We start from the raw sequence: 12,210 nt of genomic DNA on the forward strand, positions 1-12,210 counted from the left end.
GTGCTTTATCACCTCCAGCTGGTTTATCACCTCCACCCCTCGCTCCTCCTTCAAGCAGGTGCTGAGGTTTACCAGGATCAGCGGGGAAACAGCCCCGTGCCCTGCTCTTGGAGATGCTGCAGTGGCACTGAGCGGCACCTTGCCAACGCACACCACCTCAGGACGTGCCTGGTTTTCCTGGAAAGGAGGGGGAAAGCCCTGGGTTAAATGATAAAACATTCACTCACACCCCACCGCTAGAAGGCTGCGTCCCCTGCAGCCGAACACCTCATAAATCTCCCTTTGGGAAGCCGGGGCAGCCCCGCTCTCACCCCAGGAAGAAAGCAGGGATTGTTCAGCTGTGCCAAAACGCGAGCGCTGTGCTGGGGAGCGCCTGGTGCGATGGCAGGGTGGCTCGGGCTGGGAGAAGACCCCCAGTATCCCCCCCTTCAGGCTCTGGGGAACAGCCCTTCCAATTTTTATGTTGTTTTCCAAAGAAAAAGATGTGCTGTGCAACAGGGAAATGGAAAGGCACGGCTCAGGTCTGCCTCAACCACTCCTCCTACCCATGCGGGTAGTTGAGATGGGTTAAGGGATGTGCCCAAGGACACATGGGGTCTCGGTGGCGGAGCTGAACCCTGAGCCACTACGTCTCGGGCTGGAAGCCTTGTGCTTTAACCAGACCTTTTGGCTTTGCCCCTCAGGCCAGCTTCGTGCAGCTTTTCTCAGTTTAACCTCACCCAAACATCCTCGACTTCGACACAAAGCCGCGGGCACCTTTCTCCGCCGACAGCCTGGCTTTGCAGATCTATAAAACATCTGGCCCGGCCAGGGGAGACCCCGTCCTAGATGTCACCGCCCCGAGAAGACGCTTCCTCTCCCTCCGCACGGCTCCCGCAAAGGTCGGGGCTGGAGGGAAATTTATGGCCTTCCCTTCCCTAAAGGACTTCTCCAGATGGGTCTCCAGCGCCGGGATTTTTTTTCCAGGTGAAGGAAGAAAGGAGGAGGAAGGAGCAGAGCGAGGGCACGACTGCAGGTCACATTTTTCGGCTCCCGGCAAACCCATCGAGCCCCCCGGGGCGCCTCCCCAAGGCCACCCGGCACCCGCGGCACTGCTGGGAGGCCACCAGCGGCACAAGTGCAGCTGCCCCGCGTCCGGAGGGACGAAATTGATGGGGCTGCGGGAAGCCCACCAGGCCGCACGCTGGCCCCGCAGATTGATGGCCCCGGCGACGAGCCGCGCACAATGGCCAAGTTCAGGCTGCGGCGGCCGGGAGCTGAAAGGCGACGGCCATAAATAAGCCCGGGGAAAAGAGGGGAGGCAGAAGGCTGGCGGGGAGGGATAAATAAATGCGCACCCTGCGGCAGGGGGGGCGCAGGGAGAGGTGGTGCTGCTGAGGGGGGCACTGGTTTGGGGTGATGCTCCTGGTTCAGAAACACTGAGCTCTTCCCACATGGCCTTTCACCCTGCTATGAAGGGGCTCCATCACACATCCTCCCCCAAAACATGCCGGGGCTCGGTATGGGGGATATTAGGGACATAATTACACCATTACCGGCACCGTCTGACGCTTCCCCCAAAGACCTTTAAATCCCATCAGGTTTCTCCACCGCCAGCCAACCCTCGCCGCCTTCCTCAGCCAAAAACACCGACCTGGGGCTCTCTCTCCTCTTCCAGCCATCGGCCACCGACCAACAGGGGACACGGGGGGGGAGCAGAGCGCACGGAGCTGGACATTTCCCACATTGTCCCCATCTGCTTCCTTCGCGCCACTCGCTCTTCCCCGCGTTAAACAAGCCCTTTGCATTTTGTTGTGGTCTCCTCTCTCTTTCTCTCCCCTCCGCTGTTTTGTCAGGAAAAAAAAAGAAAAAAAAACCTTACCCAAAGAGCTGCCGTGATTTACGGCACCGTTAACAAATGTCAGAGCTTGGGAGCCGTGTCGGAGCCGCTCGCTGGCAGCCTGCCTGGACAAACATACTAAAAGTCAACCCCGGCGCGGATACTTGAGGAATTAGCGTCCGTACAAAGATGCATTAAATACAGGGAGAAAGACGGGGATTTTTTTTTTCTTTATTTATTTTTTTTATTTCTTAAACAAGGGAGGCTTGAAAGGCTCCTCGGGGCTGTTTAACATATGTCACATCGCCCTGCACCTGCCCCGCGGCCCCTCGCTGCCCGTCCTTGTCACTGCGTCCCAAACGAGGACGAGCTGGGTTTTAGGGGGATCCCACAGCTCCGTGCCAAGCCTCTTCTTCTTCATCATCGTTATTTTTGAGGTCCCTAATGTTGTTTTGCCCAACCTTTTTTGTGGTTAATCCTTCCTGCAGCAGCTCCCACTCCGTGGATCTGCCCGGCCGCTCCGTGCCAGGAGAGGAGCGCTCAGCCTCGCAGAGCGCAGCCAGGCGATGTTCCCCGTCCCATGCCAGATTTCCTACAAACCAGAAGCAGAATATTAAAAAAAAATATCATGTCCTAAAATATATATAAAAAAATAAGTAGCCCCTGGGGTTTTTGGTAGAACAAAACATTTTTTCCCAAGCAAACCTGTTCCCATACACGTACGGCTGCACGCCGAGGCTCTGGAAAGGCTGTTATGGGAACTGATGTGCTGTAAATCTCCTGCATTAAAGGGAACGTCCTAACCCAGGGTAATTTAGCAACTCGACGTGCTGCCCCAGCAGGCAGCGTTACCTTATTTCACCTTCACGTCCCATCTCCAAAGCACAGCTCCTGGCATCGTGGATGGAGGATGAGCTGCTGGAAACCTCCCGCGGCTGTTCAGTGGTGCATAAATTGGGGTTGCTTACAAGGGACTGCTCATCAGCCTGGTCCCTCACCCCAAATGGCTCTCCCATCACAGAGAGCACCCAGCTGGGAGGAGGAATGGAAAAAGCAGGCTTTTTTTCATGCCACCAAGCAGGGACAGCTTCAAGGGCTGGGCTTTAATCTCAGAAAGGGGCGAAGAGAGGCAGACAGAAAAACCCCTTGGCACAGCAACCACCCAGCCCACGGAGCACGAAGTCATTTCTCTCCCCAAATTCAGGCCATTTCCCACCTCAAATAGAGCCTCTGGTGTGGGGACACCACAGGTGAGGCTGCTCAGCACCATTAAGGGCACTATCCCCATACTGACCATGTTGAAGCAGCAGGATCAGGCCCGTAAATGAAGTCAATGCGGTGAAAACACAGCATACATGGGCACGAGTGCCAGGTCCCCCTACAGCTCCACCCTAGGCCCCTATAACACCAAAGCCAGCCCCTTCCCTCGCCACTGCCACTGCTCCTGGCAGGCTCTGCGTAGCCCAGCCCAGGTATGCGGAAATTCCCCGTTTTTTCCATTTGGGATCACCCAATGAAAGCCCCCCCTGTTTCTGAGCTTCAGCCTCCACAGCACATCATAACCCGGGTTTTTATTAGCCCCTGGCCACTGCAATTCCAGGAAGCTCTAAAAAGCCACTTTGATTCCCAGAGCCCGCTTTTTCTTTGGGAATTGAAATACCTGCCATGGTCACAAAGAAGGCAGCGGAGCTCCAGAAAAAGAGGGAGGGGGATTAAAGTACTGAGGGGGAACGGCTGGAAGGCGCAGGAACCTCCTTGGGCACATGGGGACGAGGCTCAGCAGGGCACAGGTGGCCCGTGGACATGGTGAATGCCCCCATACGGGGGTGACGTGGTGGGGATCCATCAGTAGGGCCGTGTAAAGCCATGTATAAGGAGTTTTGAGCGTTAGGAGGGGATGCCAATGTCTGTTTTAATAGAAACGTGATGCCAAGGCTGCGCGCTGTTGGCCCAGGCACCCGACCCGCAGGGACAGCACCTCTCCATGCCGTGTAACGCCAGCTGGTGTGGGCAGCTCGGCTCTCCGGTGGTGGGAACCCATCCCACAGCACTCCGGTCCCCTTCCCTGCAACCGTGGGGACCTTGGGGCCAGGAAACGTCTATATCGGGCCGCTCCCCGGCGGCACGGCGGGCTGCTTCCTGCGCCGCCGGGGCTTCCTCTCCTCCCTCCTCCTGCCCGCTCCCCTTCCAGAGCACCAGGCGGCTGCTGGAGGTGACTCACGGGCCCGTTTTTAGCCCGGTGGCAGCCCCGTCTTCCTGCCGCCAGCCGGGAAGCACGGCCCCCCTCTGGCAGCCACCCCTTTCTCCGGGCTCCTCGTGAAGGGACAGAAAAGCAGGGGCTGGGCAAGCAAAAGGCAGCACAGCCAAAATGCACACGCTGGACAGCTTCGTGTGCCAGCGCCCAGGTGCACAAATCCTTCGTGCCATCGGGGTCATGAAAAATAGGAACGGGGGAGTTGGGGGAAAGGGTGATGGGCAGGGTGCCGGTGGGCTCGTGGACACACGGAGCCCGTCACGAGCAAGGGATTCGGCCAAGTGGAGAGGGAAAAGGGAAAAAAAATAAAAAGCGAGGCCACACCTTTCCTCAGCTCCATTCCCAGGCACTACAAACCTCCTGGGGCAGGAGCTGTGGGCCTGCAGCTCCCACCAGGCACAGCCGGGGAGCTCCCCTGCATCGCTCTGTCCGTCCGTCCATCCGTCCGTCAGCACTGCGGCAGGGCACTTCCACCCACCCTACACCAAGGGTCAGGATTTCTCGTGCAAGCACAGGCAGGGAAAGGCAGCGCTGCCCTTGGTGTATCACAAATTTGGGCAGGCAACAGGAAAAATCTTCCGCAGCCTGGGAGGCACCCAGTCGGGATGGGAACAATACTGGCCGCTGCGCGCTCAGAGCCCCAGCGCTTTTTTTGTGAAAAGTAAGAAGAATGGATGTTTACTCACAGGAAAGCTAAGAACGGAAAAAGTTATCAACTCCATTGTGTGCCGCAAATAAGTTCACCTTACCCAGTCACAGGGTGAGCTTTTAAAATAAAACAAACCCCAAACCGCTGCTTTTTGGCACTTAGCATCACTTGCAGCCCGGCGGGCGCGGGGGCAGCACCACCTCCTGGCCGAGCCCCCCGAGCTGCTCGCGGCTTCCCCGGGGGAACCATGAGACCCCCCTGGCACAAAGGACGAGGAGGTGGCACGGGCACGGAGCATCCCATGGCATTTTATCGTGGGCTGAGAAGGGGAGGGACATGCAATTAGGGGACACAGGGGGACCCTCGGTGGCCATACAACCAGGCATGGGGAGAGGGCAAGAGAAGGGGAGCAGGAGGTGAGTGGTTTGACTCAAATCCCCCAAAATTTCTCAGAAGCCTGAATTGTGGTGTGTTTTTTTTTTTTTTTTTTTTTTTTTCCAGCAACAGGTGCCTTTTCCTGTTTTTATCACGTTTATCCCTGGGCTCTGCTGCCTAAAGCAGTTGGTTGACGGCAGGAGCGCCGCACACCCATCGGCGCACGCACGGCTCCCCTCTCCTGCACATTTGGGCATCAGGGGACGCAGCGGGGGGCGGGGGGGGCACACAAATAGCAGCTGGGTTTGGAAGGAGAGGTGACAAATGGCAGCGCCGCGCTCCCTCGGGAATTATTAACGGCGGGGGAGGCTGAAACCTTGGCTTTGCCCGTGCAGACGGGGCCGGCCGGGAGCGGGGCCCCCAGCGGTGCGCCCTGGCAGGTTTACGAGCACCGTGTCAGGGATAAATCATTGCCAGAGCCACAAGGTCAGGGGACCCCCAGGGCCGGGGGAGGTCTCCTTGCTGTGATGTCCTTGAGCTCCCCGAGCCCACGTTGCTCACTGCTCTTGCACACGAGGGGTTGATGCAAGCCACAGTCAGACACGCGTTGTTGCTCCCAACCCAAGAGATAACAGGGTGGACCCAAAACCCAGGGACCCCATATGTTGACCCCATGTCCTCTCCTTTCTCACAGACCCTCCAGTGGCTGCAGCAGCAGCTCCAGGTGGCCACCGTGCCGCGCTGAGTGTTGACCCAGTGCTATCTCAGCTCCCACCTTATCAGGGAAAGGGCCAGCTTCGGCACCGAGCACCTGCCCCATTAATCTTCCCCTGCCCCACGGGCGCGAGGTCTGGCTGGAGGAAAGGACCCATCTGGGGGCAGGGAGCCAGGGATGGGGACGAGCTGGTGGCCTCCATGGGCTGGTGCCCAGCATTTCCCAAAGGCCGGTGAGCAAGTGGGATCTTCTCTGGGGTTAGCCGACGTGGCACAGCCCGGTTCCGGATGCAAATATGCATTGATTTGCCCTTTTCGTCCGCCGTACGAAACCTCCAGCGCCGGCCCCCGCCCGCCCTCCCCGTCGTGTGCAGCCCCTGGCCCAGACGGCGTTTCTCCCTCGCGCAAACTTGTGATCTCCTTTCAGCCCCGGCTTTGTGTATGGGCTTTAAAAGGGGGCACTGCGGCTTTAAAGAGATTCCCAGACTTGCCTTTGTGACCGGAGGAGAGGGTGGGGTGGTGGCGGAGGTGGGGACCCAGAAGAATGAAATAAAGAGGAGTACAACAAAAAGAAGTTAAAAGTGTGAGTGACAAGTTTGCGGCAACAGGCTCCAGCCCCTGTGGGGTCGTTTGCGCGGAGAATGGAAACAAATGAACAAATGAGCTGGATTTTCATGCTTGGTGGACGGTGAATGAATAAGCATCTTTTAAAACCCTATCAGGAACTCTTTGGATTGTCATTATAGCCGCGAGGGGCTGGGGGGGAAGGCAGACTTTTGAGGGCTGGCCATGTGAAAGAATCCCGATTCTTCGCCTTTTCTTCCCCGGCGAGCGCGGCTACGCCAAAACGTGCAGGAGGTGCAGGAGCTGGGAGGAGAGGGTCTGCACAGGAGCATCCTGGCCTCGGGAGCATCCCAGCCCCAGGAGCATCCTGGCCCCAGGAGCATCCCAACCCCAGGAGCGAGCCAGCCAGGCGTGGACGGAGCCAGAGGGCAGGGGCAGCGCGCTTAAAGCCACCCTCAGGGCACGGAGAGGGGCCTGAGGTCAAAAGTGCTGCCCCAGGAGCATGGGCATTGCCCAAGTTTTCTCTCTTCTTGGAGGTGAGGGATGCTATTTGGGAACGACGTGGTCAAAAATCCTCTTGTGCAAGCAGCAGGAGACCTAGACCCAAGGAAACGTTGGCTTGTAGCCATGGGGGTCTCCTCCGGCTGCAGAACGAAAAAGACGAGCACATCTGGCAGCGCGTGGGCCGTGTTTCTCCCCAAGCACATGAGGGCACAAGCCCCGTGGCCACCTGTTTCTGCCAGATCAAAAAGCCCGGAGGCCGCTCGTTGCGGCAGCCCCGGCCATAAAGGCAGGGCGCTGGCGCTGGGACAGCCCCGCCAAGAGAAATGAGACCATCGTGCACTAAACACAGAGAAAAGATAAATGGAAAAGGAGTCTTTCAGTCTTCATTATCAAGTTTCCATGGGCTTGCCAAAACCATAGCAACCAGTTCAAGCAATGATTAACCTAATAATGTGGAGGCAAAGGGAAAAAAAAAAAAAAAAAAAAAGCATTCAAGCCCCTAAAGAAGTCACTAGTTCTCCAGAGGTAGTAAATCCGACCCCCCCCCTCCCAGGACATGCAGCCCCGCAGCCAGAAGAGCGGCGGCATCCCGAGCCTCCAGCCAAAAGGCTTTGCAAGGCAGGAAAATCCTAGAATCATTAAGGTTGGAAAAGACCATCAGGACCTTCACCTGGTCCAACCATCCCCCTACCACCAACGTCACCCACTGAACTGTGTCCCTAACCCGCGGAAGCGCCCAGTGTCTGGAGGTGCGGGGGCACCTGGAGTCACCTCTCAGGGCTTTGGCAAAACCTGCTGCTCCTGGGGCTTTTAGGGACCTGTCTCCTGACCATATAGCCCTGAGCTCCCTTTGGGAATTTCTCCCAAAATGTCCCTTTTGCAGACAGAAGGGCTGCCCGCTTATCCCCCGCAGTCCCGGGGCACACTCAGGTGAGGCGCAGCGCTGTAGGACCAGCGAGGAGCGGCCCCGACGGCAGCAAGCACGACATCACTCCACCCCCCAAACCACCACCACCATTTTGGGGTTGATTTTTGGGGACCATTTCCACCTTTCCCCTCGCTGTGACCACACACGCTGCCTCTCCCCACCGCCGACAATAACGCGACTCAGCCGGCGAGCGGGGCGGGGGGCAGGACTCCCACCACCTCCCCACGCCGCCCGCCCCCGACCCCCGTGCGCGTCCCCGCGGGCCGTGGCGGGGCAGCCCCCACGCGTGGGGCCCCGATCGCCCCCGGCCCCTCCTCGGCCGCCTTCAGCACCAGGGAGAGCGCCCGGCCCGCCGGGACAGCGCCCGCCCCGCGCAGGGCAGAGCCCCCCCAATTCCCCCAAATCCTCCCCACCCGCACCCCCACACCCGGCTCCCCGCACCCTCTGCGGTTCCCCCCTCCCCGTTCTTCTTCGTCTCGGAGCTTTTTTTCTTTTTTTTTTTTATTTTTCCCCTTTTTTTTTTTTCTTTTTTTTTTTTTGTAGGGGGGGACGCGCGCCGTTGTGTCCCGTACCCAAATTTCTTTTGTCCTACAAATTGCCTCAATTGCGGGGCTCTTCGCTGCCGGCGAACGGGCTCGGCGGCGGACAATTAGCATCACAACGGGCCCGCGGCCTCGCGGCCCGCTTTGTCTCCCCGGGAGGGGAGGGGGCCCGGCCGTAAATCTGCAGCTACAAATTGAGACCCCGGGAGCCCCCCGTCCCCTTCCCCTGGGGGCTGCGCGGGAGGGGTTTCTCTCCCCACCTCCTGCGTTTCTAACCGCTCCGGCCTCCCCCCGAATAGGGGAGGCTGCTGTCGGGCCGGGCCAGCCCCGAAATGACCCCAGGGCGCTGAAAATCCGGCGGCGAGGGGGTCCCACGGCCCCGCGGGGAAAGGAGCGCAGGGGACGGCGCAAGATGCGCGGGTGGGTGGCGGGGAGCTGGGGTCCCCCTGCGCCGCCCCTGCCCCCGGACCCCAGCTCCGCGCAAGCCCCCGCAGAGGCCGGCGCAGCCTCCGCTGCGGGCTGCGCGCGATTTTGGAAGCGCTCCTCGGGGAAATCAAAACGAAAAACAAGCCAACGAACCCCAAATCGCCGCGTCGCGCAGGTCTGGCCGCGACACACTTTATTCCCCTCTCCTTCCGAATGAAAAAGAAGGCGCCCCCCCCCCCCCGCCCCTGTACAAACAGCCAGACCACCGCTGCCAAAAATACTCTTATGTACAAAATATATATTTGTTACGAACTATAATCAATAAATACCGATAGCGACAAATTAATATAATTTACCGTTTCCGAGTACAAAACCGTGATTTGGAGCCGCCTGCCCACCGCTCCCGGGCCAGGGGGCGCGGGGCTCCCGCGGGTGTCTCCCCCCCCGGTGCCCAGCGCGGAAAGTGCGCGGGGAGCCCCCTCCGACCGCGATTTGGAGCCGGGGGAGGGCAGGAGCGGGGGACAGCAGCTCCGGGGGGCTCAGAGGAAGGCGGGGAAGGCGGCGGGGGGCGCGGGGGCGGCGGGGCAGGGCGAGCCCCAGGGCCCGGGGGAGGCGGCGGGGGGCGGCGGCGGCGGGGGGGGCTCGGGCAGGCTCTGCTCGGCCAGGCGCAGGCTCTGCGTGAGCGCCCAGATGTAGTTGTGCGCGAAGCGGAGCGTCTCGATCTTGGTGAGCTTGGCGTCGTCGGGGAAGGTGGGCAGGACGCTGCGGAGCGCGTCCAGGGCGGAGTTGAGGTGGTGCATGCGGTTCCTCTCCCGGTCGTTGGCTTTCATCCGCCGGCTGCGCTTCTGCTTGCCCAGCAGCCCCTCGCTGCGCGCCTTCCCGCGGCCCCTCCGCGCCTTCCCCTTCCTGCGCGCCGGGGACGCGCCCCGGCTGCCCGCACCCGCACCCGCACCCGCGGGGCCGCCGGCGGCCGGGGAGGGGGCGGCGGGGGCGGCGGCGGGGGGGCCGCCGAAATAGGGCTGCCCTTCGCCCGGGGGGCACTGGCTCTGCGGGGCCATCCTGCAAAGCCAAGCCCCGCGGTAAGGCTCGGGGGGAGCCGGCCCCGCGGCCCCCTCTGCGCGGCCCCGGCGGCGGCTTTACCTGCGCGCCCCGGGGGGAGGCTGCGGGGAAGGAGAGGGGCCTCGGTTCCCCTTCTCCCGTGCCGAGCCGAGCCGTGCCGAGCCGTCGAGCGCGGGCAGGACAGGTTGCGCGGCCGGCACACGACTGCCGTTAGGCCCCTATATATAGGGCCGGCAGACAATGGGGATTTCCCGGCCGGGCAGCGTGTGCGCCCCCCCGCCCGCACCCACCCCTTGGCACGCTTTTATCTTATCAGCCCGCCGGGAGCGTGCCGGGCCCGGCACCGCCCGCCGCCCCGAGCCGGGCCACGAGAGAGCCCCCGACAGCTCCAGGGCGATCCCGGCCCCTCGCCCCCTCTCCTCGCCCCCACCGCGCCGGGGCCGGCCCCGCGCCCCTCGCTGCCCTCCGGGCTCCGAGCGGCCGGGGGGAGGACTGGGGGGGCCTCTCTCCCGCCCCCCCCGCGCCGTCCCCTCGCTCCCCCCGGGGAAACGGGGGCCGCGTCCCGACGGGGAAGGGTCCCCCCCTGTTGCCCCCGGCAGCCGGCGCCCCTCCAGCCCTGCGCTCGGGCCGGGCCGGGCGGCCCCACGGCCGGGGCTCGGTGCGCAAAACGTGCCCGGGATTTTTGCGCACCGGCAGCGACGGGCGGCGGGGACCGGCCCGTGCCCGGCTCCCGTTGCCCCGGCGCAGGGCGGGGGGGCGCGGACGGCGAGGCCGGGGCCCCCCTGCGGAGCCCGGAGCCCCCTCTGGGGGCGGGCAGGGCCGGCGGGGGGGCGCAGCCCCGGCGGGGAGCGAGCCCCCCACTCCCTCCCCAAAGCAGCGCGACGGCGCCCGCCGGGGGAACGGCGCCGCCGGGAGCGGCCGGGCCGGGCCGAGGAGGGGCTGAGGCGGCTCCCCCGGGCCGGGCCCCGCTCCCCGAGCCCCGGTGCTCGCCCCCCGACCCCCGGTCCCCGTTGCCCGGCCCCCGGCCCGGCGGTGCGCGGTGCCTCTCCGGGAGCGCGGCGCGGCGGCTCCGCTCCCCCCCGGGCGGCGGCGGCGGGCGGGGGAGAGGGGCCGGGGGGCGGAGGGGGGCGAAGGGGGGGGGGAGACGACGGCGGCCCGGGCGCCCCTTCTCGAGGGGCGGCGAGGAGGGCAGGGGAGGATGAATAGGAAGGGCCCGGCAGGTTTTTTTTGTGCCTGTGCAATTGGATGACAAAAAAATCTGGCGAGCGAGTTTCCAAGCCTCAGACTGCCCACTTCAAACGTCCTTCAAACAAAAGCTGGAGAGGGAAAGAAAGCCCCACCTGGTACCACTGTTTGCTAAAATAATAATAAATAGATTTCGTTTAATAAATAATTACAAGAGATTGTAAAGTGGAGTGCTTTGGGAAGCATTAATCATGGGGCTGGGGGCAGACATCACCTGCTGGCAAACAAGACAACTTTATTGTTAAATCACCTTCCCACTGCCACTTTCCGATAACTCCCTCCTGTTGCCACAATGCCCGGCCGGGTATGTTTACTCATAGTTAGCATAACAAGCACAATATTACCACAAACGTGATAAAAATCTCCGGGGGCACCGCGTCGGGCTCCTGCTCACACCTGTCTGAGCCGCTGCGGCGCGGGGCTGGCACCAAACGGCCCTTCCCGGAGGGGCCCTTCTGGCGTTTACATTGGCCTATTTTATGCTCCTTTATAACAGGTTTACTGCAAGCCCTATCTCCCGGCCCTATTTGTCTTATTTTATTGAAAACATATGGCAACCAGCGGAGCCCCGGCACATCCCTCGCCTGCCAGGCGTTGGAGACGTTTCGCAGAGCCGCGGCCCGGCCGCAGCCCGCCCGCCCGACGGCCGCGGGTCGAGCGGCGGAGGAACGGGGCTGGGGAGGGCGGCCCGGACCCCCACAGCCCCCTCGCCCCCTTCCCCGACCCCCACGGGCACGGCCGGGACCGCTCCGCGCCCCGCAGCCCCGGCCGCGCACGGCCCCGGGGCGCGCCCGCTGCTCCCCTTTCCCTCCTCCTCCTCCTCCTCCTCCTCTTCCTCCCGGGGCCGCGGCCCTGCCCGGAGCCCCCGGTGCCCACGGAGCCCCCCAGGGCCCCGCAGCCCCTCGCTGCGGCTCCCGGCAGATGCTCGGCAGCCCCCGCGCCCCGGGGCGAGCGCGCTGCGGGCACCCGAGGAGCGCGGATGCCGGGCGCGAGGTGCGCCAGGGGCCCCCCTCCGTGAGCGCCGGATCCAAACGAGATTTCTCCCTTGCTCCCCCACGGGGCTGGCCCCCACGGGGGGGAGAGGAAAAGGGGCAAAAAGGAGAGCAAAAAAAAGCAGGAGGAGGGCAGGGA

General features: G+C 62.4%; 1 protein-coding gene across 1 annotated transcript; it reads right to left on the reverse strand.

The window, feature by feature from the left end:
- Positions 1-9,053: 9,053 nt before the first annotated feature.
- Positions 9,054-10,079, reverse strand: NEUROG3 (neurogenin 3). The gene has a single exon (XM_027460495.3). It carries the CDS (start codon positions 9,831-9,833, stop codon positions 9,315-9,317), a length of 519 nt encoding a protein of 172 aa, XP_027316296.1. The 5' UTR covers positions 9,834-10,079; the 3' UTR covers positions 9,054-9,314.
- Positions 10,080-12,210: the final 2,131 nt, after the last annotated feature.

Source organism: Anas platyrhynchos, chromosome 6, assembly GCF_047663525.1.
Source record: "Anas platyrhynchos isolate ZD024472 breed Pekin duck chromosome 6, IASCAAS_PekinDuck_T2T, whole genome shotgun sequence".
In the NCBI taxonomy this organism is placed as follows: domain Eukaryota; kingdom Metazoa; phylum Chordata; class Aves; order Anseriformes; family Anatidae; genus Anas; species Anas platyrhynchos.

What these genes read in the sequence shown, in the direction of transcription:
- NEUROG3 (XM_027460495.3), bottom strand. Translation starts at nt 9,833, where the DNA reads ATGGCCCCGCAGAGCCAGTGCCCCCCGGGCGAAGGGCAGCCCTATTTC.